Source organism: Hemicordylus capensis, chromosome 13 (assembly GCF_027244095.1).
Source record: "Hemicordylus capensis ecotype Gifberg chromosome 13, rHemCap1.1.pri, whole genome shotgun sequence".
NCBI classification, from domain to species: Eukaryota; Metazoa; Chordata; class Lepidosauria; order Squamata; family Cordylidae; genus Hemicordylus; species Hemicordylus capensis.
In genome coordinates, this window is record NC_069669.1 from 17,984,192 (window position 1) to 18,011,663 (window position 27,472).

The 27,472-nt window shown below is 48.6% G+C and overlaps 1 protein-coding gene across 3 annotated transcripts in view; it reads right to left on the bottom strand.

Annotated features, from left to right (window-relative positions):
* Positions 1-25,120, bottom strand: part of TNRC18 (trinucleotide repeat containing 18) — a 104,979-nt gene extending 79,859 nt beyond the window's left edge. Inside the window, exons 1-2 of one of the 3 annotated variants that reach the window (XM_053275760.1) lie at positions 24,604-25,120; positions 20,754-21,155 (exon numbers count right to left, since the gene is read on the bottom strand). In XM_053275760.1, the coding sequence (XP_053131735.1) occupies positions 20,754-20,955 (202 nt within the window). In that variant the 5' untranslated portion in view covers positions 20,956-21,155; positions 24,604-25,120. Of the gene's footprint in view, positions 1-20,753; positions 21,156-23,147; positions 23,227-24,603 lie in introns of those variants that run through there. The other 2 variants (XM_053275758.1, XM_053275759.1) reach the window with 2 other exon arrangements.
* Positions 25,121-27,472: the final 2,352 nt, after the last annotated feature.

Consider the following 27,472-nt stretch of genomic DNA (forward strand, 5'->3'; position numbering starts at 1 on the left):
GCCACTGCCAGCCAGTGTACAGATACAAATATGATGAATGTTTTATATACTGCTTGTCAGCCAAAATTCCCAAAGCAGTTTACAAGGAAGGAAGGGAAGGGAAGGAAGAGGCTCCCCGTCCCTAAAGGACTCACAATCTGAAAAAGAAACATAAGATAAACACCAGCAACAGCCACTGGAGGGATGCTGTGCTGGGGATGGATAGGGTCAGTTGCTCTCCCCCTGCTCAATAAAGAGAACTGCCACTTTAAAGAGCTGCCTCCTTGCTCTGTTAGTGTAGACCAGGGGTGGGGAACCTTGGCCCTCCAGCTGTTTTTGAACTACAACTCCCATCATCCCCAGCTGCAATTGCCTTAGGCTGGGGCTACTGAGAGTGGTAGTCAACAAGATCTGGGAATCCGTGTTAGAAGGAACACTGGTGTAGACACTACTAAGCTAGTTGGACCAATGATCTGACTCAGAATAAGGCGGCTTCCTTTATAAGTTCCTGTGTATAGGTTTCTTTATGTGGGAAGGTCTGCAGCTCAATAGTGGAGCATCTGCTTTGCAAGCAGAAGATCCAAGGTTCAGTCGCCAGCAGTATCTCCACGTAGGACAGGGAAAAGCCCCTGCCTGAAACCTTGGAGAGCCGCTGCCAGTCAGGGTAGATAATACTGAGCTAGAGGGACCAAGGATCAGACTCAGTATATGGCAGCCTCCTACGTTCCTATGACTCTGAACAGGCCTTCTATGCAAGCACATCCCCGCCAAGGATATTTAAAAAGCTAAACCGGCTTAAAGAAGGGTTAAAGCGCCCTTAAACCGAAATCCAAAAGCAGATCAAGGGGGGATAAAAGCATAAGCAAATGTTACAGGGCCGTGCAGATTAAGTTATGTAAATGCCATGCAAATTTAAACAGCACAATCCATGGCAGGGGAGATTCACTGCACTTGGCCGGGTGTGACATTGCAAAAATGTGGACCATTCGACCACAGAAATTCCCTGGGATCACCAAAGATGTGATAATCAAAACTGTACATCGTATTCCAAATGTGGCTGCAGCGCAGATTTGTGTCCGGGCATTTCGAAACTCTCAGCTTCATAGAATCACGGAAGAGAGTATTAGAGTTGGAAAGGACCATGGAGGTCAGACTGCTGTGGGCCACCCCGAGCAATATGGTACTAGAGGGGTGGGAGAGAAATGTTTTAAACAGGGAGCCCCCACCACTGCATGAGGCAAGCTGTTCCACTGCCAATCAGCTCTTATGGTTAGGAAACCCGCCTAAGGTCTAGCCTGAATCTGCTTCCTTGTCATTTCAACCCACAGCTCCTAGCCCTGCCCTCAAAAGCATCAGAGAGCAAACAGCCCTTAGGGTATCTGAAGACAGCTATCACGGTCTCCTTTCAGCCTTTTCCTCCCCAGCTCTTCCAACCAATCTGCACGGACTCCCAGACCCACCCACCCTCAATCACGGCTGCCTCCTCTGAACCGGTTTCAGTCAATCAATGTCTTTCGCAAAAAGCTGGGCCCAGAACTGGACACAATATTCCAGTTTGCCATACCCTTTCTTAGAGATCCCTAGCTTGGCATTTGCCCGTTTCACAATTGCCCCACAGCTAGTGGACTAGGTGCCCCCGGACTGGAGCAAAGACACACCAAGAGTAGGCTCGGGTAGGAACATAGGCAGCTGCCATATACTGAGTCAGAGCATTGGTCCATCTAGCTCAGTATTTTCTTCACAGACTGGCAGGGGCTTCTCCAAGGTTGCAGGCAGGAGTCTCTCTTGGAGATGCTGCCAGGGAGGGAACTTGGAACCTAGATGCTCTTCCCAGAGCGGCTTCATCCCCTGAGGGGAATCTCTTCCAGTGCTCACACTTCTAGTCTCCCATCCATATGCAACCAGGGCTGACCCTGCTTAGCTAAGGGGGCAGGTCATGCTTGCTACCATCAGACCAGCTCTCCAAGGTATGCCCACCACACACCATCCTTAATCTTGACTGTAAAGATACGTGTTCTGCAGTGATCATCACTATTTTTCAAGCAAAAACAAAAACCAAAAAACCCTGCCACGTGAGAATCGGTCCCCACTCCACTGACCTCTGCACAGTACTCAGTGCTGGGAGGGCCCTTTAAGAAAAACAGGGACTTCTCTTAAGGGCTCTATGGGGCACTCGCTGGGAAGCACTGCACTCCCCAGCACTCTGTGCAGGCCTCCCAAGATGGTGCAGGAGCACAAGGGGGCCCCTTTTCCCTTCAAGGAAGCTTGGCCAGCATTGGGGGGAGCCCGCCCCTGCCCGGTGGGGATGGCATCCTCCGCCTGGCGCCCGGGGGACTGTGCAGCGTGTTCGGCTTTGGCCAAAGCACCACGCAGACCCAATAAACAATCAGCCCCGGAGCCGCAATTAGGCTGCCTCCGCCCCCCGCCGGGGCCTTGTGATGAAGAGCTCTGATGCAGCGCGTGCCAAGGCCACTGAGAATACCCCTTGGCACTCATCAGGCCCACACATGCATGAACCGGACCCAGAGAGGCATTAACATGTAGGGCTGTGTGATTCATCCAGAACTGGGCGCGTGACGCAGACGTGGATGCATCAGGCACATAAACCACCGCCACGCCATCGCCCGGGACAGAGCCTGTGCTGTTTCTAACGTCTTCCACACCCCACCTGGGTCTCCACCTGGGTTGCGCAAGCCATCAAAGGGACCGCCAGCACCGCCTCTCCAAGAGGACAGGGGGCAAGTTCAGTCTCTTGCGACTTCAGAGACATTCGTCCGTCCATTTGCAGGATGGAATTATATTTCGCAAGCTAGCCCGCCAGGAATGTTTTACTATCCTGACCACCTATCTCAAATTGGAATCGTCTGTGGCATGCTGGCTATCTTATGGGGTGGGTGGGCAGGCAGGCGCAATAAAAAGGGTACAACCCTGTTTTTATCACACTTGCCCTCCTGTCTCCTGGAAGACATTCAGACTTGACAGGGGAGGAGAGCGGATCTTGTGGCAGTGAGCACAAATTGTCCCCTTTGCTAAGCAGGGCCTGCCTTGGTTTGCATTTGGATGGGAGACTCCATCTGTAAGATCTCAGAGGAATGGGGCTGTAGCACAGTGACAGAGGATCTGCGTTGCGTGCAGAAGGCCCCAGGTTCAATCCCTGGCAACATCTCCAGGTAGGGCTGGGAAAGAGTCCTGCCTGAAACCTCGGAGAGCCACTGCCAGTCAGCAAAGCCAATACTGAGCCAGATGGACCAATGGTCTGACTCTGTATATAGCAGCTTCCTAGGTTCCTCATATATGTAGTCATATATCCAAGAGGGAAATGCCAGAATTAATTACAACCAAAAGGAAAATTAGCAGAGCAATACTAGGGAAAGAAATGAATTAACTTACACATTCAGCACCATATCACAAAAGGTTATGTGATTGTATCTTGCCATTTCTAATGCACAGGCTTAGGTTTAAATGTTCCAAGGACAGCTGTGGGAACATTGTAAATTTACCGTAAAAATACACTATGAATCTGCTGCAAACTGTGAATCAGGGCTTCCCTTATTCTGGCACCCTGCAGCAATCTCTTGTAAGGCCAGCATGTCGGGCAAAGGTTGCCAACTGACCAGCATAAGATGGCCTAGCTTTCTCTTGTGCCTGTAACAACAGTTAAAGGTAGCAGCAGCTCTCTGGGAGAATTGCTGCACTAGTGGTAGCAAGCATGAAGTCTCTTTGCAAAGCAGGGTCCACCCTGGTTGCATATGAAAAGGAGACTGGATGTGTGAGCACTGTAAGATATTCCCCTTAGGAACATAGGAAGCTGTCATATACTGAGTCAGACTATTGGTCTATCTAGCTCAGTATTGTCTTCACAGACTGGCAGCGGCTTCTCCAAGGTTGCAGGCAGGAATATTTCAGAGTCCTATCTTGAAGAAGCCAGTTTCAAACTTGAAACCTTCTGCTCTTCCCAGAGCAGCTCCATCTCCTAAAGGGAAGATCTTACAGTGCTCACGCTTCTAGTCGCCCATTCATATGCAACCAGGATGGACCCTATCATGCTTGCTAACACAGGACCAGCTCTCTTCTCTTCTCCCTTAAGAGATGGAGCTGCTCTGGGAAGAGCATCTAGGTTCCAAGTTCCCTCTCTGACATCTCCAAGACAGGGCTAGGAGAGACTCCTGCCTGTAACCCTTTTTTTCTTTTTGAGGCGCCACTCAAAAGGTCAGGGTAGACAATACTGAGCTAGATGGACCAAGGGTCTGACTCAGTAGATGGCAGCTTCCTATGTTCCAATTTGATCTTCAGGAAGCCAACAATAAGTGGTACTTTTCATGACATGGAAATAAGCACAATGACTGGCTAATGTCTTTGGAGGAAGCTGTTGTGGAATGCACAGGAGCAGGCCAGACTGGTTAAAGAAAGTTGGCAGCCTTGACTTCACAAACAGACTGCAGGGATACACCTTTTAAAAATAAGAGCTCAAATCCACAACACTCTTCTCGGAACTGCTGTTACTACACCAAGAAGTCATCTTCCAGGTGTGCCCTTCATTGTAAAGCCAAACTTCTTGACAAAAATAACACACAAAATCACTTTGCTGTCACTCTGTCAAACCCAGGCTGTTTTTAACACAGACGCATATTATGCATGTTCAAATATAGAAACACTTTCATGCTCTTAGAAAAACCACACCAACCATTTTGTAGTTGACGGGGGAGGAAAAATATATACAGGAAGAGCACGTGAGTTGTCCAAAAGCACACACCCTCTGACCGCCTGAGAAAGCAAACTAAAAAAGAAAAAGAAAGAAAGACACCTACAACATTTTATTGGATCGAAATAGCCACAGTTCTGCATGATCTCATTTCTATTTTAAAATGGCTGTTTCCCACGGTACACGGTATACAAACCACATGATTCACATATTTATTTGAAATACATTGCATACAACAGAGAGGTGCATTACAGCCAGGGTTCTCAAACCTGGGCCCCCAGATGCTGTTGGACTACATCTCCCATCATCCCCAGCCACAATGGCTGAATAGAAGGGATGCTGGGAGGTGTAGTCCAACGATGTCTGGGGACCCAAGGCTGAGAAGAACCCTTGTGTTACGGCTTTACTATTGTAAAGAGGATCATGAATGCTACATTCACACCAGACCAGGGGAAAATTGAGGTTTCAGTCCCACCTTTTCTCCAAGAATCTCAGGGAGACATATATGGGCATTATCCTTTTTTATAGGTACAACAACCCTGCAAGGAAGGTTAGGCAAAGGGACGATGTTGTATAGGTGTTCAGGTGTCTGTACATGTCCATGTCTTTGTTTGAGCAACTGGCACAATCCCTTTTGAAAGTGAATCTGGACATGGGCCCTTCAAATGTGAGACATGAGTTTTAGGCAGTATAGAAATATTTAAAGGGGGAAAATGGAGGGCATATGGATAGGAAGTGTGCTGCTGTACCTGCGCTCAACATAACATGTGAATGACTGCACCTGTGTGCTGAGCCATCCGTGCATACATTGTACACAGATTCTACATACACTGAGCACAATGAGTGAATAAGCCTAGTGGCTGTCCACCCGATGATGGATTCTATGGCTGAATGGGGTTAGGAACTCCACCCAGGGTCACCAATGGGGAGGGTGCTTGTGATAGCAAGCATGAAGTGTCCCCTTTAGGAACATGGGACGCTGCCATATACTGAGTCAGACCATAGGTCCATCTAGCTCAGTATTGTCTTCACAGACTGGCAGCGGCTTCTCCAAGGTTGCAGGCAGGAAGCTCTCTCAGCCCTATCTTGGAGATGCTGCCGGGGGGGAACTTGGAACCTAGATGCTCTTCCTAGAGCAGCTCCATCCCCTAAGAAGAATACTACGACAACAACTACGACGGATATTTATATACTGCTTTTCAACCAAAGTTCCCAACGTAGTTTACATATAGAAATTAATTGATTGATTGATTGATTGAATGGCTGCCTGTCCCCAAAGGGTTCACAGTCTAAAAAAGAAACATAAGAAAGACACCAGCAATAGCCACTGGAGGGATGCTGTGCTGGGGATGGATAGGGCCAGTTGCTCTCCCCTTGCTAAATAAAGAGAATCGCCACTTTTAAGAAGTGCCTCTTTGCTCAGTTAGCAGGAATCTCTTCCAGTGCTCACACTTCTTGTCTCCCATTCATATGCAACCAAGGCAGACCCTGCTTAGCTAAGGGGACAAGTCATGCTTGCTACCACCAGGCCAGCTCTCCTCTTTGCTAAGCAGGGTCCAGCTTGGTTTGCATAAGGAGACTACATGTGAGCGCCGTAAGATATTCCTCTTAGGAGATGGGTTCATAGCTCAGCGGAAGAACACCTTCGTGTTTACATGCAGAAGGTCCCAGGTTCCCTTCCTGGCAGCATCTCCAGGTAGGGCTGGGAGAGACTCCTGCCTGCAACCTGGGAGAGCAGATGCCAGTCAGTGTAGACAATACAGAGCTGGGTGGACCAAGGGTCTGACTCAGTATATGGCAGCTTCCTAGATTGCCTCCTTCACTGCCACCCCACTGTGAGGTGGGAAGGTGACGTTGTGCTCTTTTCTGAAAACCCACTCACTCCAGCAGCAAACAACTGTCCCTACCTCCAGCAAATTGTGGTCCAGCACCACACACCAGACGGCAGCGTCTACACCATATTTAAAGCAACCAGCCGTCCGTGGCAAGTTATAACTTTCAACACCACTTAATCCTGCTTTACAAAGGGATGTGTGCATGCATCTTGCAGTTTCTAATGTGCAGGCTTAGGAGAAGACGTTCCAAGGGCAGCTCAGGGGACATTGCAAATCTGCTGTAAAATTACGCTATAAATCGGCTGGAAATTGCGGGTCAAGAGACTTCCCTTCTGCTGGCACTCTGTGCAGATCTCTTACAGGATCGGCATGTTGAGCTAGGGTTGCCAGCTGACCAGAATCAAGTGCCCTAGCTTGCTCTTGTGCATTTAACCTAAAGCTTGCCAGAAGGTGACTAGGCAGGGATATATCTGTGGGAAAAGAAAGTGGGTCATTTCTTTCCCTTTCAGGCTGTCAATGAGCCACACTGACTCACCAGCAAAAAGATGGCCAAAATCTAAAGCGGTCCCTTGCCTAACCAAAACCAAAGAGGGTTTAAATTCCTCTAGGTCGCCAGCATTATCTTGTCCAGAGTGTTTGGGAGCCCAACATGACCGAAAGTTAGTGACGGGGACAGGAGTTTCAAGGACCAACAAACCTCCTTCACACACACACACCCCACTGAAGAGAGAAAGCCACAATTCCATGCTACAATCCTACATTGCTGGAACGTGTGTGTGAAGACTGAAACCACAGGGTTAGGGTCTACTGCAGGGGTCTTTCCCATCCACCCTGAGGGAGGATGCTAAGTGGGTGGAGGAAAAACCCTGCTCTAGGTCCTGCTCACAGAGTTGCTATTTTGGCACAGACCGAGTCAAACACATGCCCACCTACTAGCTGACCCAGTTTTGCATTAAAGCAGCGGTTCCTAAGCTTGGATCCCCAGAGGTTGGTGGACTACAATGCCCATCACCCCCACTGCAATGTCATGTTGACAGGGGATGATGGGGGCTGTAGTCCTGCAAAATGTGCGGGGGGCGGGGCGGCATTTGAGATGGACCTCTGGGATCAAACAACATCTCTCCTCACCACTTCTCAGCTCAAACAAGCAGCCTTTTGGTTTTAAAAAATAAAAAAGGAAAGGAAAAGGACAAGAGGGAGGGAGGGAGATGGCCCTGCGTGTCTCATCAACGTTGGGCCTTAGTCCAAGATGGGCTCTGCTCATTCAATTCTCCATATTATCCTATATTAAGAATGACTAAATTCGCCTCTCCACCGATCCCACAACAAATCTTTATTTTGACAACTTTAGTAAGACATTTCTTATTAGGCTCTCTCACTAACTAAAGTCCCTGGTATTATTTAATCTAATTAATTGCATGCACATGTAGCAGTCACAACCTCTAGCTCAGTGATTCTCAAACTTGGGTCCTCAGGTGTTATTGGACTTCAACTCCCATAATCCCCAACCAAAGGCCACTGAGGCTGGGGATTATGGGAGTTGAAGTCCAATAACACCTGAGGACCCAGGTTTGAGAATCCCTGCTCTAGCTGAATTCTTAACCTGAAAGTGGGCCAGTTTAGGCATTCAGAAGCAGAAAGTGGAAGAGCTGCTGCTGCTGTCCTCCCCCCATTCCAAATCCCTGCACCTAGAAAACCAATGTGTCAGGGTGGGGGAAGTTCAGCTTAGCCATTTCCCTGACATATTAGTTTTCTGTCTGCAGGGTGCTTTTTTTAAAAAAAATCCCCAGGGATTCCCAGACCTTTTTGACTACAACTCCCAGCATCCCCAGTTGCAATGGCCTTTGGCTGGGGATTATGGGAGTTGTAGTCAACAACCTCTGGCCATCCCTGGGACAGGGAACACAGCTCCCCATGAGTGCTGGGCCATTTGATGTGGCTCAGTCTTCCAGCACAAGCCTATGCATGTCAGAAATCCTGCTAAGTCCAAGGGGACTTACTTCCAGAGGAAAAAACATGTCTTCTAAACATACAAACTGGCCCAAAGCTCGGTGTGTGTGGTGGGGTGGATATGAAACAAAGACATTTTCCATGTCACTCTACTCAGATAAGACACAGCATCACTTCCCTAAAGGGCAGGCCTGCACAACTTCGGCCCTCCAGATGTTTTGTGACTACAACTCCCATTATCTCCAGACACCACAGCCAATAGTCAGGGATGATGGGAACTGCAGTCCAACATCTGCAGGAGGGCCAAACTTGTGCAGCCCTGCTATAGAGTGGATCTGCCATGCACTTGAAAAGAACAAGCTTTCTGTCTGAAAATAACACACTTTAATGCACATCTTTGCCTCTTCCAATACTCAGCCGGTACCAGCGGGACAGGGATTAAAGCTTAACTCCAGAGAAACGAGATTCCCATTCGATCACACTCTGAAATCTAGTAGCACCACATCCCTTCCTAAACGTCTGGCAGGTGAGAATACAACCAGCTACCTTAAAACAAATCAGACCTTTGGTCAATCTAGATCAGCACCGTCACAACTCTGACTGGCAGCAGCCATTGAAGGGTCTTTCCCAGCTCTGCCTGGAGATGCCGTCAAGGATCGAACCTGGGACCTTCTGCATGCAAAGCAGACATTCTACCACTGAGCTGCAGCCCCATCCCCATAAAAAGGACATCGGAAGCTGCCACATACCGAGTCAGACCCTTGGTCCATCTAGCTTCGTATTGTCTACACTAGGGATTCTCAACGTTGGGTCTCCCCAGATGTTGTTGGATTTCAACTCCCATAATAGAAATCAAAATAAATAAAATAAATAAATAATCCCCAACCAAAGGCCACTGGGAGCTGGGGATTATGGGAGTTGAAGTCCAAAAACATCTGGGGACATTGAAAAACACTCTACACTCATAGGCAGTGGCTCTCCAGGGTTTCGGACAGTGGTCTCTCTCAGCCCTACCTGGAGATGCTGCCAAGGACTGAACTTTGGACCTTCTGCATGCCAAGCGGATGCTCTACCACGAGATTATAGCCCATCCCCAAATTGCAAAGCTACTTGAAGGGGCAAGACACAGAGATCAGTTTACATAGGAAGCTGCCATATTCTGAGTCAGACCATTGGTTTATCTAGCTCAGTATTGTCTTCACAGACTGGCAGCGGCTTCTCCAAGGTTGCAGGCAGGGATCTCTCTCAGCCCTCTCTTGGAGATGCTGCCAGGGAGGGAACTGGGAACCTTCTGCTCTTCCCAGAGCAGCTCCATCCCCTGAAGGGAATATCTTCCAGGACTCACCCATCAAGTCTCCATTTGTAACTAGGGCAGACCCTGCTTAGCTAAGGGGCCAAGTCATGTTTGCTACCACCAGACCAGCTTTCCGGTTTGCATTAAAGCAGAAAAGGAACACCTCAAGAGAATATTGAGAGCCTATGCGCAGCAGCAGAGGACAAGAACTCAGGGCTCTACAACCTGGGAACCAGTCACCTCTCCTAGGGGGCCGAGCAGAGAAGCCAGCATCCGCTGGGAGAAGACTGCTTCTTTTCTCAAAGCATCCACACGACATACATTTAAAAAAACTAACCGAGGCCAGATTGGCAGGCACAGCCGAGTGGACAGTGCCGTTTCGGACCACTGGGGGGCAACGCCATTTCGAAATGCTCCCCGGTAAGAAAAGAAAACTCCCTGTTAACAGAAAACTAGTATATCAAGGCTGGGGGGGATTTTCAAGTCCAGGAGTCAAGCTTGCAACATTTGGCCATTGGTACCATCCAAGGCGACAGATGCTTAGTTTTTGGCAACGTCTACCCCGCCCCCCAAGCCGCTTAATGGTGCAGTGGGGAAGCAACCTGCCTAGAGAGCAGCAGGCTGTTGGTTTGAATCCCCACTGGTGTGTTCCCCAGACTGTGCCTAGTAAATATGTATTTATAGTCACTTATAGCCACCTAATGGCGCAGCAGGAAAATTACTTGACTGGCAAGCCAGAGGTTGCCGGTTCAAATCCCCGCTGGTATATTTCCCCAGACAATGGGGAACATCTATATCTGGCAGCAGCGATCTAGGAAGGTGCTGAAAGGCATCATCTCCTCCTGCGCGGGAGGAGGCCATGGTCAACCCCTCCTGGATTCTACCATGAAGACCACATGGCTCTGTGGCTGCCAGGAGTCAACACTGACTCAATGACACAACCAACCCCGCCCCCAGAGATGGAAAACTGGCAATAGCCTTGTTGCACTTGCAGCATCCTGGGGGTGACCCCACCCATTTATCCCTAACCTCAATTGATTTGGATAAAATTGCAGTCATTTTTGCACAAAGCAAAGAGTTGGGGCCGGCCCGCTCAACTTAGCCCCTGCCCAAGCTGTTTTTGGACCACAACTCCCATAATCCCCAGCCACAGTGGCCAATAGCCAGGGATTATGGGAGTTGTAGGCCAAAGTTGAGCAGCCCTGGGTTAGGGTCAGGGTTAGGGTCACAATGAACAAATGGTTGCACTCTTTCCATGGAGGAATCTTTGGAGGACAGTCCTGCCAACGGTCATTTCCGTTCCTCTGGCAACATCAATAAAATTTTATAGTGGTTTTTTGTGTTTTTAAAAACTCACCGCTGCAAATCTGGCCGCTGCAGGCCCGACGGTCAGGACAATAAAAGCATGATAGCGTGCTGAAAGCCTTTCACCCCTATTCCATCTCTAGGGGTGTAGACCGCTTGTCAAAAACCACCATGAGCATTCTTCCCCCCCAGATGGCACCAACCACCCCACCTAGATCGTAGACTATTCTGGTTCAGCCCTACTCTGCCATGCTAGTTTTCTACCGGCGGGGAAGGCTGTGTGTTGTTTTGTTTTTAAACAGAGGATGAAAGGGAAACCGCACGAGCAAGCCTCTGCTGGTACAGGCCAGTCTCCCACATCCAAGCCTTTACCATCTCATTCCACCACATTCTGAGAGATCCAGCCTTAGGGCTGTGCAGCCTTGTGGACTAGTAACTTGCAGAGCCGTACAGGTGGCATCTTTGCCATATCCCAGGTGGAGAAGCTAAAGCTCCCTGTTTGCCTTCTCGTGTATGACTTCCCCTAAGCTCCAAACGGCCTGTGCCGTTCCAGCCGTACAAAGGCCTGTCTGTTTCCCCACACCAGCCTTTTACAGGCTGGCATTACAGTACTGCAAAGTTAACATTAAAAATAAATACAGGGAAGAAGAGACAGCTGTCGAGGAGTCTCATGTCAGCACCATGATGTCCCTCTCAACCCAGCCCACACCTAGAGAGAGAGAAGAGCCTGTCTGACAAACACCTCTCAGAGCTACGGTTTAAAATAACCAGTGCCCAAAAAGATGGTGCACTGTGCCATTTTCAAAAAGGGGCCATTCATTAGGATTGGTGGGCCCATCCATTAAAATGGGTCACTGTCCCCAGCCGAACACTGCATGCGGAGGGTGCTGGGAAATATGATTCCCTTTCGTCCACTTTTGACCCTCAAAAATGCAAACGCCACAAGAGCTGTATGTGGTGTTGTTGTCTGGAGGGGGAGAAGCTCTAAATAGCAGGAAGTCACTGGCGTTTAAACCGAAAGTGTGAAAGCCATTAGCAACCAAAATCCCTCCCACCAACGGCCACAGCTATAATGCAAGCTTAAGCAGCTAATTGCAATTTAAAAAAAAAAAATGGAAAGGAAAGGCAGGCTGCAAGATATGGCCTGATCTTGACTGAAAGGGGTTTGTCAATACCCCTTTGCTGGAAGGAAGGAAGGGAGACACATTAGCGAAAACCAGTCCTAGGAATTGGATCTAAGAGTTCCACAGGGCACCCAGCTACAAATTCTTCAGGATGGGAAGGGAAGGAATAATGCTAGAAAAAACCATGGCTAAAGCAGCACCACTTCAAAAAAGTATGTGCGTGTGTGTGTGTGTATATACACATTGCAATGAACTTTTTTTTCCAGCACCATGAGGACGAGTAGCTTAGTCTAAAATAAAAGCTGCCCTGTTTTAAATCAGTACTGTTAGTGAATGTGTGAGGCAGAGTAGGGGGGAAATCAGGATAAGGGAGGTGGAAGAGGCTATAGGGAAGTTGTTCGTCACTCAATTATTTATTTATTTTTAACATTTATATCCTGCTCTTCCTCCAAGGAGCCCAGAGCGGTGTACTACATACTTGAGTTTCTCTTTCACAACAACCCTGTGAAGTAGGTTAGTCTGAGAGAGAAGTGACTGGCCCAGAGTCACCCAGCTAGTTTCATGGCTGAATGGGGATCTGAACTCGGGTCTCCCCGGTCCTAGTCCAGCACTCTAACCACTGCACCACACTGGCTCTCGACATTGTCGACAGCATCCTTGAGGGAAATCTCCAGCTTTAACTATCGCACCAGACTCCCCAGTGATATCTAGTTTAAGAGAGGCTCTATTTTTCTCACCCACATGCATCAGATGCTGGTGCGTTATACCTAAAGCTGGAACAAATTTCCGTTGTGCCTATTTGAACTGGCAGAGTGCTCGCTTTCTTGCTCTGGAATGCAATCTAGCAGTATCATACACAGCATCTGAGGTGCTGAAAGGCATCTTATTTGGAAGCTGTTTTTCAAGACAGTATGTGGGGGAAATGGTAAGCAGATGTCTCTAAATTGGCAAGTTTGTTTTTCAAAAAATGATGACGGTAAAGCAATTTAGATTCTGAATCTGTGGTTTCCAGAAGTTCCAGCTAATGAAACCACCTAATCAAGGTCTGGCTCATGATTCTTCTCCCTCACTCTGTCTGCTCTGGAAGCCCCTCGGAGCAGTGTCTTAAATTTTGGCTTAAAATGTTTTTAGGCATCTTAAATTTTTGCTGGACACGTTACATGTCCAGTAACGTGTCAGGTACAATTGATAGTGCTATGCAAAACCATGCATAATTCAATATAAGCCTAATACAAGTTGCTTCCAAACATTCCATCAAAATCAGATATAACATGCAGACAAAAACCAAAACATTCCTACGAAATTCCACGAAAACAGCAACAGACTTAATGGAGGAGGCTTACACACTTCAAAAATGGTGCCCTTAAGTTCACTCCATCAATTTGCCCAACATGAAGGGGATGGTTTCCCATGGGGAACAGGGGAATTGGGGTCACTGCTGCAACGGAACAAAAATTCCACCCCAACACTGAGTAGTCCACCTTCAATGACAGAGAGGCCATGGGAGGAGGGCCACAATATGTCTCTGTATGTGAAGCAGAGAGACACATTGCATCCCCCAGATACTCTGTGCAAAAACTCAAACCCTCTCACTGACTTACATAGAAAAACAAAAAATAAGATGATGCCTCGTCTCCAAAGGGCTCACAGTCTAAAAAGAAAGATAAGGTAGACACCAGCAACAGCCAGAGGATGGATCCTGAGCTGGGGCAGGATAGGGTCAGTTGCTCTCTCCCTGCTAAACAGAAGCAAATCACCACTTTAAGAGGTGCCTATTTGTGCAGTTAGCAACTGGCCTTAATAACAGGGGTTCTCAAACTTGAGTCCTCAGATGTTGTTGGATTACAACTCCCATCATCCCCATCTTTGCTCAGGATGATGGGAACTGTAGTCCAGCATCATCTGGGGGCCCAAAGTTGGGAAGCCCTGGGCTAAATAATAGTGGATGTAACTTATTTGCCATTCCACTCTGAGGAGTTTCCCCAAATGTGGGAGAAGTGAGTCTATTCCTCATCATGCATCACATCCAACCGACACATCTGGCCAGATGTAGGCACTTCCAGCTCTGCCCATCGTATGCTTTGCGTCAAGGCCACCCAGTTCCTTTTCTGTATTTTCCTCTTCCCAACTATCTGTAACCCGCCTCTCAGTCTGAAACCGCCAAGGCAGTCTTCCAGAAAGACAATAGCCTTAAAACACATCATGAGATCACCCAGGACAAGACTGCAATATGCTCAACGGCAGCCATAAAAGTCCATCGCCTCTGCTTGGAGAAACGACAACAGCCACCGATCATAAAAGAGCAAGAGAGGTTGTCGCTTATTAAGCACTCAGGCCAATAAAAGGGCCCTGAGCCGGCACCTCCACCTCAGGAACTTTAAGGGAGTCTCTCTGGGGAGAGTGTGTCAGAACTGGGGCACCCCCATGAAAAAGCCCCCACACACACACACTGTCTCTGGACCTCACCCACCTAGCCTTTGAAAAGAAAGCCTCCTGGACATGTTACATAGTACTCTATTGGGCGATATAATATAAACCAGGGGTTCCCAACAGGGGGTACTAATACCTCAGGGGTACCATGTTTACCTGAAAAGAAGACAACCCCGAGTTCAAGACAATCCCCTTTTAAAATGTGGGCTAAATATAGTTTATACTATTTACCCAAAAAGGAAGAGGACCCCGAGTTTAAGACATCCCCCTCCCTCAAATTCTAACATCAAAGAACTTTGAAAAAACCTAGGCTAGGATTCAGGTAAATACAATATTTGAAGGGATCCCGGGGGTACTCAGAGCAGTGTTCCCTCGAACAGGGATTCCCAGAGGTTGTTGACTACAACTCCCAGAATCCCCAGCCAAAGGCCACTGCAGCTGGGGATGCTGGGAGTTGTAGTGAACTACATCTGGGAATCCCTGTTAGAGGGAACAGTGACTCAGAACCCTCCTGCCTTCCCACTCTGTGATCTTGCTATTTCCCCCCCATCTGAGGATCGCAGGCTTGAAGCTACTGTAGAAACGAGGGAGAAGGGCTCCGAGTACCTTCTCTGCTCCCGATTGGCTGGCTATGTGCTGAAGCTCAGGGTGCCCCTCCCCTCCCCTTGACTGAGAGGCTTCAGAACATTCTCATTGAGTACTCCCACTGAAATTAATGGGACAAGTCAACTTGTCCCATTAATTTAAATAAAATTGCTTATGAGTAACTAAAGTGGATGTGAGCTGAATGGGCTGTCTCATAACTCTAAGACGTAAATGTGTGTGTGCGCGCGTGTGCGTGCAAACACACAATCACTACAGGGTACATGAGCTGAAGGTTTGTGACAGAAGGAGTACACTTATTTTTTAAAGGTTGGGAACCCCTGAGCTAAATTATGAGGCATCTGATGACGACATCTGAAAAGGAGGCAGGTTCAAAGAGGAAGGGGAACTTTAGAGCATGAGCTTCCAACCTTGGGTACCCAGGTGTTGCTGGACTACAAGTCCCATCACCCCAAAGGCCATTGTGGCTGGGGAGGATGGAGACTTGTAGTCCAACAACACCTGGGCTCCCCAGACTGGGAACCCCTGCTTTCACATACAGGTGGGCAGAGTACAGCGGCAGCATAACTCCTTGGCGGCAGGGTGGCAGCGACACCCCTGGGCCCCACCAGCGCTCACCCCACATTAGCAGGGGCCAGTGGGGGCCCACCACAGAGGAGCTGTGTGCCACAGTGGCACACAAGGTAACCTCCCGCCTACCCCTATCCTCCGATGTTTGTAAAGGGGAATCCTTACTGGATTCCCCTTTACAAGGATCCGAACTAGTCGATCTGATCCAAACCAGTTTGATCCGAAGCGGGCCCAGTTTGGCTTGAACTCGGACCAGCCTCCCTTTCTGGAGGGCTGGTCCAGTTCGACTCAAACCTGATTTGAGCTCAAACCGGTTTGGACACCCCTACCCTGGACCTTCTGCAGCGACCACAGAAACACTAGGATTCAGAACAGCCTTGCAAATAAGCCTGCAGAAGTTAATAGCCTGGCTGCCTGTAGTTATTGGTTACATTTATACTCCACTTTTCCCCCCATCATGGAACTCAAGAGACATACAGAGGGTGTCCAGGTGGTCTCTCATCCAGACAATGAAAGGATCCAGACCTTAGCTGCTACATCACACTTTGCCCTGGAACTATAAACATGCCTCTTATAGCAGGCCTTCATCATTTTTCTCTGCATCTAGGAGGGGCCAGCCCAAACATTTAGGAGCCGGACAATGGGCACTTGACAACATTACCAGTCTTAAATGTGGAGGGGAGCGTGGATGGGCTTCTCTTTCACCCCTTTACAAGTAACTCATTTTGAACAGAAACGGGGCTCCCTGGGACTAATGCAGAAATTAGTAAATAACTCTACCTCTGAATACCCTAGTCTAGGAGCCAGGGTTCCCTGGCACCTGGGATTTGTCAAGTCCTGTCTCATAGCAGGCCTTCAGCCATTTTGGCTGGGGATGAACAGGCTTGTGGTCCAACATCACCTGGAGGCCCCAGGATAGGAGCCACTGTCTTATAGCACAATCTTATGCCGGTTGACTAAAAGTAAGTCCCCCTGGGTTCAGTAGGACTAACTCCCTAGTAAGGGTGGGTAGTGTTGTAGTCCTAGTCATTTGCTAGTTAAAGGTGGCAGGGAGGAGAATTTCCCTGCCTCTTGATCTGAAGGCCAGGCTTACTAGCCACAGGCAAGTTGCTTGTTATAATCCTGGGTAACAGAAGTATAAAACCAGACCAGGGGGAGAAAGGGGTGTAAACAAAGAAAAATAACATCAGGAAACAATCTAGACTTTAAATAGAACACTGGGCGTTTAAACAGAAAATTAAATAATACCCTACCTAGAAGGCCTTCAGGAAAAAAAAAATTAAATGCGCAAATATCCGTATTAAAATAATAAGTCTACATTACGCTCAGCTTGAGTCTGTCTGGACAATGAGTTCACTTTTGGAAAGATTAAAGATTGCCCTAGGAGGAGGAGGGGAGCGATATGGGGAGGGAAATTGTTTGGAGAGGGGGTTAAATAAAAGGGTGTTTGCTTATGTGCTTAGTTTTATTGCTTTTCATTCTACACCTCTCGTTTTAGCACCTGGAAAATTGGCGGTGCCACCTAACCGAAAAGCCAATAAATCTTCCCTCTCAGTTCAGTCTGTTTCCTTCTTTGCAAATGCTGGCAAATTGGGTTTGCAGCATTTCAAAGTTCTTTATTCCACTGGGGCAGGAGAAGGGAAGCAAATTTCATGATCAACAAACCTGTCACCCAGGGGTTTCCAAACTTTAGTCCCCAGATGTTGTTGGACTACAACTCCCATCATCCTCAGCCCCAATGGCCAAAGGTCACTGGGGCTGAGGATGATGGGAGTTGTAGTCCAGCATCTGGGGACCCAAGTTTGAGAACTCCTGCCTTGAGTAACTTAAAGTCACTAGTCCAACTTGGGGGAGACAGGCAGGGATGACAGACACAGACACCATTACTTCAGAAACAGATTTGCAGATAGGGCTTGAGGCAACTTTGGTATGGGGTTTAAGAGGTCCAGAATTCAAGGCCCAAATTATCTGGGGAAACCACAGTTTTTCCATGCATCAGACACCAGGCAAGCACATCTGCAAAAGGTTGCCAGTGGTTTTTCAGCCTAGCCCATGCTCCGGGCAAGTGTTTAAAACAAAAAAATCTAATTTGGAAAAAGGAAGGCAGCTTCAAAGGCCTATTTTGGGTCTTAACAGGGGAAAAGCCTAAAGCACTTGAAAAAGTGCCCCCATAAAGAAGGGGAGGGAGAATTTTGCTCCTACAGCCACAACAGTTTTCTGTGTGGGTTTAAACATTATTTCCAAAAATAACAGCACTTCCAACTACTTCATATGGAGCCCTGTATACTCAGCCACAAAAATCTAACTTGCTAGAATGCAGGACACACACACAGAGAGAGATGGATTGAAGCGCCAAAGCTTTCAGAAGTGGCTATGTATGTGCACATGAATGCCCACATCTCTGAATCCCTCCCCCACACACTCCATACCCCAGGGCTGAGGGTTTAGAAAGAAACTTTAGAAACAAGGAACTTCTGAAGAACCCTAAAACTTTTCATCTGTTTTGAATTGCATGTGTACACACCCACACAAAGCTGCCACTTTAACTTTATTGCAGGACAGGATAGGTCCCCCTACATGCAGTTTCTCTCCAATTGTCTGTTTCCCATACAAATGCAAAAAACTTTAAAAATGAGGACTGCTTTTCTTTTTTAAAAAAAACTAAATCAAAACACACACCCTGATGAGCATCTATACCATCAGCCCTCAAAAGGAAGAAACCGACCACACAGTAATTTTTTCTCCTCCCAATCCTGACACTACTTCTTTCAACTTTCTTTTTTTAAAGCTAAAGTTAACCTTAACTGCCAAACACAGGGAACAAAACCGAGAGAGCCCTGCTTCTTCTGTGAAGTGTTACGTAGTTAAAGACAAACTTTCACACCCACTAAGACAAACAGACTTTAACAAGACAAAAGAATGTTAGGCTATTTTAAAAGCTGTCCGGTAAGAGGCATGGGGGCCTTTCCCCTCCCAACTTCCTCCAGTGACCCCACCTCCAGCAATTCAAACAGGAGGTTTCTCCAATGAAACGGCAAGCTCTGACCATCCAATCCCCAAAACAATCCTCTTCTAATTTAGATATATTTAAAGAGAGAAATTGTGTTGCAAATTAGGAAAACTCAATCCACAACGAACCTCACTCAAATGTTGCTGAGTTCAACAAAAGGGGAGGGGGGACGGGGAGAAGAAGGGATTAAAAAAAAATGTTTCCCCAGCCATCTGTTAGCAACTATGAATACTTGCTAGCTAGCTGAAGCTTCCATAAAACTTTCCAGATCCTGCCAAATGGTTTATCTTCGCTGGTTTATTCTGAAATCCACCCCACCCTTGGAAAAACAAACACCCACCCACCCCGCCATTGCATCTTGATTTTAAAATAAATTTTGGGAAATGGGGGGGGGCAACATAAAACATGGACCAAATGTCAGTGCACATGCAAAAGCAAAGACCTACCCTGCAGAAAGACCCTAAGTCAGGGGCGTAGCTTTAATTGAGCGGATGGGTTCAAAGAACCCGCCCCCCGCTTCTGAGGGGCCCCCAACTCACCCCTCCCTATTTTCTTCATTATGTCCCTCAATCCAAGGGGGCTTCCAGGGAGAGGGGCAAACACGGCCCCTTCTCTCTCCCCTCGCTACGCCCCTGACCCTAGTGATGGTTAGGAACAAGAGTGAACTTGCCATAAAGGGACAGCTTAAAGGCAAGAGGGCGGCTGCTGCTGCACAGGTCTCCCCACACCACCCCGTCCACGCTCATTTCTCATTTCCCAGACCTTAAAGGGAAAGGTTTTGTTTCACAGATTTTGCAAAACCAGGCCCTCTCCTTCCAAAGACGCAAGTTTCCAGGCAGCAACTGGAGGCAGGCGCGATATCTTCCAGGCTGCTGGATTAAAACTGCAAAGAAGAGAGCCAGCGGTCTCTTGTCGGTGGGATTCCCATGCCTGCCTGCTTTCTACGGGAGCTGCACACGTCCTGGCTAGCTCACAGCCAAGGACAAGGCAGAGCTTCCAGTCTAGGAACCACGCAAGCTTTCAGATTTCTGTAACCTACATGGGGCGGTGGGCTTTTTTGGGGGGGGGAGGGAGGGGTTGCTCCAAATATCTAGGAAAGGATCTATTCTTTGGGGGAAGGGAAGGAGGCTACACATGGGGGAGGGGAGAGATGCACATGGGGATCTACAATGCTTGCTTTATCCTCGATGTGTGTGTGTGTGTGTGTCCTGTAGGGACTTAGACACTAAAGGGGCTTATATGAAGCTTAGCCTTTGATTATGCATGTGTGCTTCATAGTATTTTATTTTATTTTGTCCCATAGGACACGTAGGGAAAGGGATGGAGCCTATTCGGTGCTTTGCAGAGAAGGGCAAACCCACAGAATCTGAGCAGCCTATTTTACGGAGGCGTTCAGTGGGTCTTTCAATGGCGGGGTGGGGGGACCAACGCTTTTTCTCAAAGGAGGCAGGCAAACTTGGGGAGAGAATTTAAGAGCCAGGAGCCCTCCCACTTAGTGCAGCCGCATGTAGGGTGACTCGGGAGCAAGCCCCACTGGGTTCAATGGGGCTCAGCCCCAGCAGTTCCGATCAGAGCCACGCAGTGCCTGTTTACGCAAAAGCAAAGCCCACTGAGTTCCATGGGGCTTCCTCTCAAGTCCGAGGCGGACATCCTGACTCATTCCTCAACAGCATTACAGGGAGCAGCAGTCTAGGAGGGCTTCCTCTAGGAAACTCGAGGATGCCAGCCAGAGTACTGGGGCTGCAGCCAGATGGTGGGAAGCTGACGGAGGGAGATTTCGGGGTGCAGGAAGGCAAACCTCTCCCTTGACTGAGGGCAAGGGCAAGCCAGAAAACACCGATCACCCTCAAGAATCCTGGAAGACACCGATTTCAGTCTCTCCCCAGGACCCTTCGAGAAGCACACAGAGGACTGCTTTGCCAGAGAGAAATGCGTAAAGAAGAAGCCTGACCTGGGTGGGAATGGAGGCTGAGGCCCGAGGCGAGGTATTTCCCGGGGGGAAGCGGCGCCGGCGGGAGCCCGGCGGCCAGCGTTGGTGCGAGGCGCGCTCCAGCAGCCGCAACCCGGTGGTGGCTTTCCATGGCCAGCCCGGAGAGCAGAGGCGGGGGGACGTGCACAGAGCGGGGGGCCCCAAGGTCTCTTCCATCCATCATCTGTGTGCCGATCTTGGCCCCCCTCTCGCCCCCAGACTCAAAGGCGTGGGGAGCAGAGGCAGCGCTCCTTCGGCATCCTCAAGAGCAGCTCCGTCACCATCCTCCTCTCCTCCTCCTCCTCCTCCTCCTCTTCTTCTTCTTCCTTCTCCGGCTGTGTTTTCCTCCCAGCTAAGGGGCTGGCAAGGATTGCTTTGCTGTGCCTAGGAAGGGTGGCGGGCGCGGGGGGGGGGGAGAGACACAGAGAGATGAGAGTGGATGGGGGCGGGGGTATTGCCCCCCCCAAGACACACCCTAAAGGGGGCTCATTTGCAGGAGGGGTTTGCAGAACCCTTGGAAAATATAGATATTATTTGGTGTTTTCGCAACCCTAACCCAGCAATCCTAGGCAAGTTTACTTGGAAAGAAGTCCCACTGGGTGCAGCGGATCTTGTGTCCAGGTAAGTATGCCTAGGATTGCAGCCAGGAAATCAGGAAGAAATACAATAAAATAGGAGGGAAGAAAAGGAGAGACGTAATGCTACCAACACACACACACACACACACCCCAAAATAGCACTGGAATGTGTCTACTTTGTAAATATGAGGTGCGGGAGGAAACATAGACACACTGATTTTTGGTGAGGGCAATTGTTGGTACAAAGAGGAAAGGGGGGACCCTAGAGAGATTTTGCGGGGGCTGTATGTGTGATTTAAAAGGTGGCGAACCGAACTTGCATTCGCCCACCGATCCAAAGCATTTACTCCGGAGTAAGTCCTTTTGGTTTGGTTTGCATAGGAGGTCCAAGTAATGCGGCAGTTCTCTGCACCCTTCCTGAATGGAAAGCACTGCTTTCTCCCCAGAAAACCTCGCCTGGGATAAGCTCCCCCCCGCCACCCCTCCCTGTGCCTCTTACTTGAGAGCAAGCCCCATGGAACTCGATGGGGCTTCCTTCCAAGCAAACAGGGAGAGAGGAGCAGGCTCTGCTGTGTAGAGTGCAATCCTAGGGTTCTTCACTCAGAAGCAAGTCCCATTTTGTTTAATTGGGCTTACTCCCTGGTAAGCGTGGAGAGGATTGGGGCTGTAGCCTTGCAAACCTGATCTGAAGCATGTTACTTAGAAGCAAATGCCACCAATTTCAAAAGAATTTATTCCAAAATCAGCTTTGGGAGCCTTAATTATGAGTTTTTCTGCCTTTGAATTCAGTTTTGGGGAGGAGAGAAACAAGGCAAAACTGATCCGTCTTCTGCCTTGTCCCACCCTGCTTAATGTTTTATATATATATAAAATTTATTTTTTAAAGAAAACACCAACACACACACACATATTTATAATAAATAATCTAATCCAGAGGTTCTATCCCTTCATCTTTACCCAGATCCTGTCTAGACACCCACCCACCCATTCTTAACTTGGATTTTCCCCTCCCCTTTCTATCTTATCAGATTCAGGGAGACAAAAATGTGGGGTGGGGGTTAAGTGGGTGGGGTGGGGGGTTGTTTCTACCAGCCAAGAGGTGAAAATAACCCATCACACATTTTATCATCTTAGTCCTGAAAGTATTTAATGTTTAAACCTTTTATGCCCAGAGGGGGGGAAATATCTCCATTATAAAACCTGGCAGAGAGGGCTTTAGATTGCTTGAACAGACTTGTTAAGATAGCTTTGAAGGGAGACTGGATTTTATGACTTAATAGGAAACTAGTTCTCCCCCATGACTCCACCCTGCCCAAAGTCCCTTGAACTAACAGTGCTATCCTAGGCATATTTACTCCAGAAACAAACCTCACTGAATTCAATGGGGTTTACTCCCAAGTAAGCCTGTTATTAAGATTGCACCATTACGGCTGAAATTGACTAGAAATGTACAACACAAGCCTATGCATGTTTACTGGAGAGTAAATTATTCCAAAGGGTATATAGGATTATGTATACAGGGTATAAGTGTACCTAGGACCGAATACTCCTAGGCTACCCAGAGTCCATGTTTCTGCTCTTAATAAATACAAATCTTGGAATTATTTCTTAAAACCCGAGCTGAAAACACGTCAATCTTCAATCTGGGCACTTAGAAACAACTCGTGTTGATTCCTGTAGCGGTGTTTTCCAAAATACATTTGGAATACACTTCTGAATAGACATAAATGTATTAAGGATAGAGTGTGTTACAGTCTTTTTAAAAAAAAGATCTAGAATTCCTTTTTAAAAAATTTACCTTGACAAAAATTGGAGTGCTGCAATTTAGCAAGCATTTCTGGGTGTTTCCCGTCTCTCAAAATATTCCAAAGTGCTGACAAATTTGCTAAATAGGAGGGAGGACTAGAAGAGACCGATTTAAATACAAACTAATTAAATCAGCCAAAACACTGTTTTTAAACTAAGGAATTATCTCCCTCCTTTCCGCCTTGGTCATTCACCAGCTGTCTAAAAATCGTAAAATCACAAGATGAAGTCTCAACTAGCCAACCATTTATCTCTTTCCAGGGGGAGAGAAAAAATTGTATATATTTTTACCTCTGGAGTTTTGTTGAGGCGGTTTTCACTTTCATCTGATAAAAATCCACTGGATGGCGGGGGGAGGGCTTTCTTGTCCCTGATTCGGTTTAATTAAGAGTTTCTTCCTTTAATCTGGTTCTAGTTAAAACTATCTCCGGGTTTATTAGATTCCCCCCTCCCTTCAAATCCATCCCCTACTCTGGTGGAAGATGCAAAGTAAACGTTTACTTGGATTTTCCTACAAACTGTAAAAAAGATGAAGTATGGCTGGGTATTTTAAACTGTGTGTGGGGAGGCTGATCTGCTTCCCCATTTAAAATTATATTTCTATTTGCTTAAGATCATATAGGAATCCTATGGGGAAGACACAGGATTTCCCCTCTCCCCAAAATCGAAACTTGAATGTATGATTTAATACTGGGCCGGGTGTGTGTAAAATCTAATTTTCTGTCTCATTTCTCTCCCTCTCCTCTTTGACTTTTTGTTTCCTTGTTAATCACAACTACTCCTAAAAAAGATGGCTGGAATCCTGATTTTAATTAAAAACAGTCTAACCTCGCCGAAAATGTCTCTTCCTTGGCTTTCTTTCCGAGACAAGGTTTGCCAAAAAAAGAGCGAGAGGGAGAGAGGGAAAAGGGGGAGAAATCGCATACTGTTGTTCCTTTGCTGTGTTTTTCTTTTGATTTTTTAATTAGGATGGGTGGGGAGGGAAGGGGGACTGAAAGGGGGTCTGGGGGTAGAACCAGATCAGATCCACTTCTGGAGAGGTGGGGGGAGGGAGATCTTAGGAGCAAATCTCTGCCCCCCTCCTCAAAAAAAGAAACCAGCTAGGGGGCTGCGATCCTAAGTACACATTACAGCGAGAAAGCGCCCTTGATCGCGGGGCGGCTTCCTCCGGAGTAAACGTTAAAATAAAATTTTTAAAAGCCTGCGCTATGAGCCTGCAGAGCGGCTGGGAGAGTGCAAGCCCCCGTGAAGGCAGCGGGGCTTCCTCGCGCGTAAAGACGCATCGGCTCGCGCTCCCGGCGGACTCCCCGTTCGTTCCCTGGGGATGAGTCCCACTAGAGGCAGCAGCAGCACCAGCAGCCGCCGCCGCCGGGCTTCCTCCCGAGTAAACAGGCCGCCAAGCGTCACGCTGGCTCTTCAGTTTCTTGAGTCCGGAGAGTGGGGCTCACCTTTTGCAGCTTGAGGGATCCAGAGCACAACACAAAACTAGCTCCCTAGCGGGTCCTCTTCTTTGGCATGCTTCTTCACTCCAATTGTTGCTTTTCAGAAATTAGATCCAAGCCAGGAGAAGTGGGGTGTTGACTGTGTGTGTGGTGTGTGTGTGTGTCTTCTTTTTCCTTTCTTTGCGGGATCAGCACAGATCCTTCACCGGTCCATGGGTCAGCCTGGCTCTCTCCTCCCCCCTGAAAGAAAAGCCAGCGCCAGGAGGAGCACGGATTTCCCCGCTTGCTCTTAAAAATCCAGCTTCCCTGCTCGTCTGGAAGCTTTTTAATAAACTCCCGGTAGTAGCACTGGTCGAGAGACTTCAGAATCTCCATATACAGCCCCGGATTGGAAAAGGTGCATTACACAAAACCCCCCTTTCAAGTTCCTCTCGGTGGATCCTAAAAAAAAAGAAGAAGGGGGGGAGAGAGAGAGAAAAGGGGAGGAAAAAAAATAAAAAGCCCTCTCTTTAGCAATGAAACAAGCATTGTTCCTGCTGTCCCACCCCCCTCCAGCCTGGCTAGCCGAACCGTGCTGGCGGGCGCCCCATTGGCTGCTCCGCCTGCCACTCACCGCCATGTAAACACTTTGGCCCTCAGCCATTCCTATAAAACCAATTATGGACCAAGAGGGCGCGCAGAAGTTTCCAGGCCCCTCCTGCGGGCGGGCTGAATGGGCGGTGAGGAGGGGGGGCGGTTTCAAGGCCACCCTCCCACCCCCCACCCCGCTCTAGGGCTGCTTGATCAAAACAGAAAGATGGTAGTGAGTGGCCGGGGGGAGGCCTCAGCGCTGCGCCCCACTTTGGGGCTGGGGGAGGCCGCCGCGCCCAGCATTTTCTGGGGATCTTTTGGGGGGGGAGGAAGAGGGGCTTTTTAGTGCAAGTGGGTGGGAGGTTGCAACGTGCCACTAGAACAGAGAAGAGCGCGTTTTCGCCTCTTTTGCAGCCAGCGGGGTGGCCTCTGCGTGTTTACTCGGAAGTAAACGCCACGGGTAGTCAATGGGGCGTGCGTGCTCGCAGGTACGTATCTTGCCCAGGATTGCAGACTGGCGGGGGCCCCCTCTTGCGCCCCAGCCAGCCGCCGGCCCACTCGCCTTTCAGAGGTCTTGCTTGCTCCCAGGTGAAACGTGCACAGGAGGGCGTGGAAGGAAACCTGCCTAGAGGGGATCGGGGCTCTGAGCCCGCTTGCCGATGGGGCTTCCTCGGGAGTAAACGGGCAGGAGGCAGGCCGGCGTGGTGGCTGAGGGAGAAGAGAAGAGAGGGGACCGGTGGGGGCGGGGAGCGGATTCCGAGCCTGCTTCCTAAGAGCGGGGCTGCTGCGAAGGTCCTCGTGGGAGCGAGCGGGTGGGTTTACTGGTGAGTCGCTGCGGCATCCGGACCGGGCTTCCTCCCTCTCTGCACCGGGTGACCACGGCGACCTACGAGTCGTCTGGCTCCGTGAGCGCTCGGAACATATGCGGAGCCCGATCCGGATGCACCGACTCGCAAGGAAGCCCGCGTAAGAGCTAGAAGAATTGCTAATCAATACAGTTCCGCGTTGCTTTAATGCTTTTTCGGGAGGGTCGCAAGCGCGATCCTCTGGAGCGAGCCGCTGGAATCCTCAAAGAGCGAGCTGGGGCGAGGAGGCCGAGAAGGAGGCGCAGCGTCTGAATTTTCGCCCAGACGGAATCGACCGCGGCAGTGGCTAATCCTTAATCTATCTAGTGTACATATTTCTCTCTCACACCCGCTTCTTGTGTGTCTGTCTGTCTTCTAGGTCCCTCTAGCAACGTGGGCAGAGACAAGTGTGTGTGTGTGTGGGGGGGGGTGATGGGGTTCCCCAAACGGTTACATTGGATCCGAAGCGTTGGAACAACATTGATGCCGTTTAAAACCGGGTAAATAATTTGCTGATCCAACACGGCCAACAGCTCTAGTCTTGCCACTTAGGTGTCTTAAAAAAAAATAAAATTAAAAAATCCAGTTAAAGTCCAGAGCTCTATGTGGGGTGGGGGATCAATTTCTCACTGCAGGCTGCGCCCGCCACTTCTCAAATGGTTTTCTTAAAAAGTTCTGCCTCTTCTATCCCGATCCATGCTAGAAGGGCTTCGGTTTTCCTTTTAGGAGAGGAGGGAGGAGGAAATTCTGCTTAGCTGTAGGAAAAGCCCCTCTGCTGTTTTGCAGATGACTGACCTACAAGCTTCTCGCCTCCTAAGAGAAGGGGTGTGTGTGAGAAAACGGCTTTACATTGGCCTCTTGAGCACAATCCGTTTTCACGCCAGGTCCTGCGTTTACTTCAACATACCTTGGGAGGGAGGGAGTGAAACCAGGAGGCTGTTTAAATGTGCTTTTATATTTTTTTAAAAAAATCCCCACGATTTTTATAAGCTACTTCCAGTAACTTAGTTTCCTATCTTATGCACTCTTTCTTGGGAGTAATTGAGATTTACTACGTGAGTAAACGTGGATCCTGCGGCAAACAGACCAGTTTAAGCTATTTTTAACAAGCCCCGTCGCCTGGAATAGGAGTCTGACTCGTATTTTCCTTCTAAATTGGCGAGTTCTCTGCTGGCACAAGGGACTTTAAAATAATTCCTGAGTACAGCTTGACAGACACAGCCCTTACTCCCGAGTAAACCGCTCTGTGTGCAGTGGCGTTTACTCCCAAGGAAGCATGCACAGGATTAAAGCCTTAGACGTACAGTATTTAAAGGCTGGGGGGACCTAAATTCAGATTCCTTCCCCCGCTTGTACCCTGGTTTGGATTAATAGCGCATACACACCCCAGGAAAAGAAAGATTCTGGCTATAAAGTGCGAATTAGTTCCAGGTTGTAAAGTTCTGGCAGCAACCTTATTC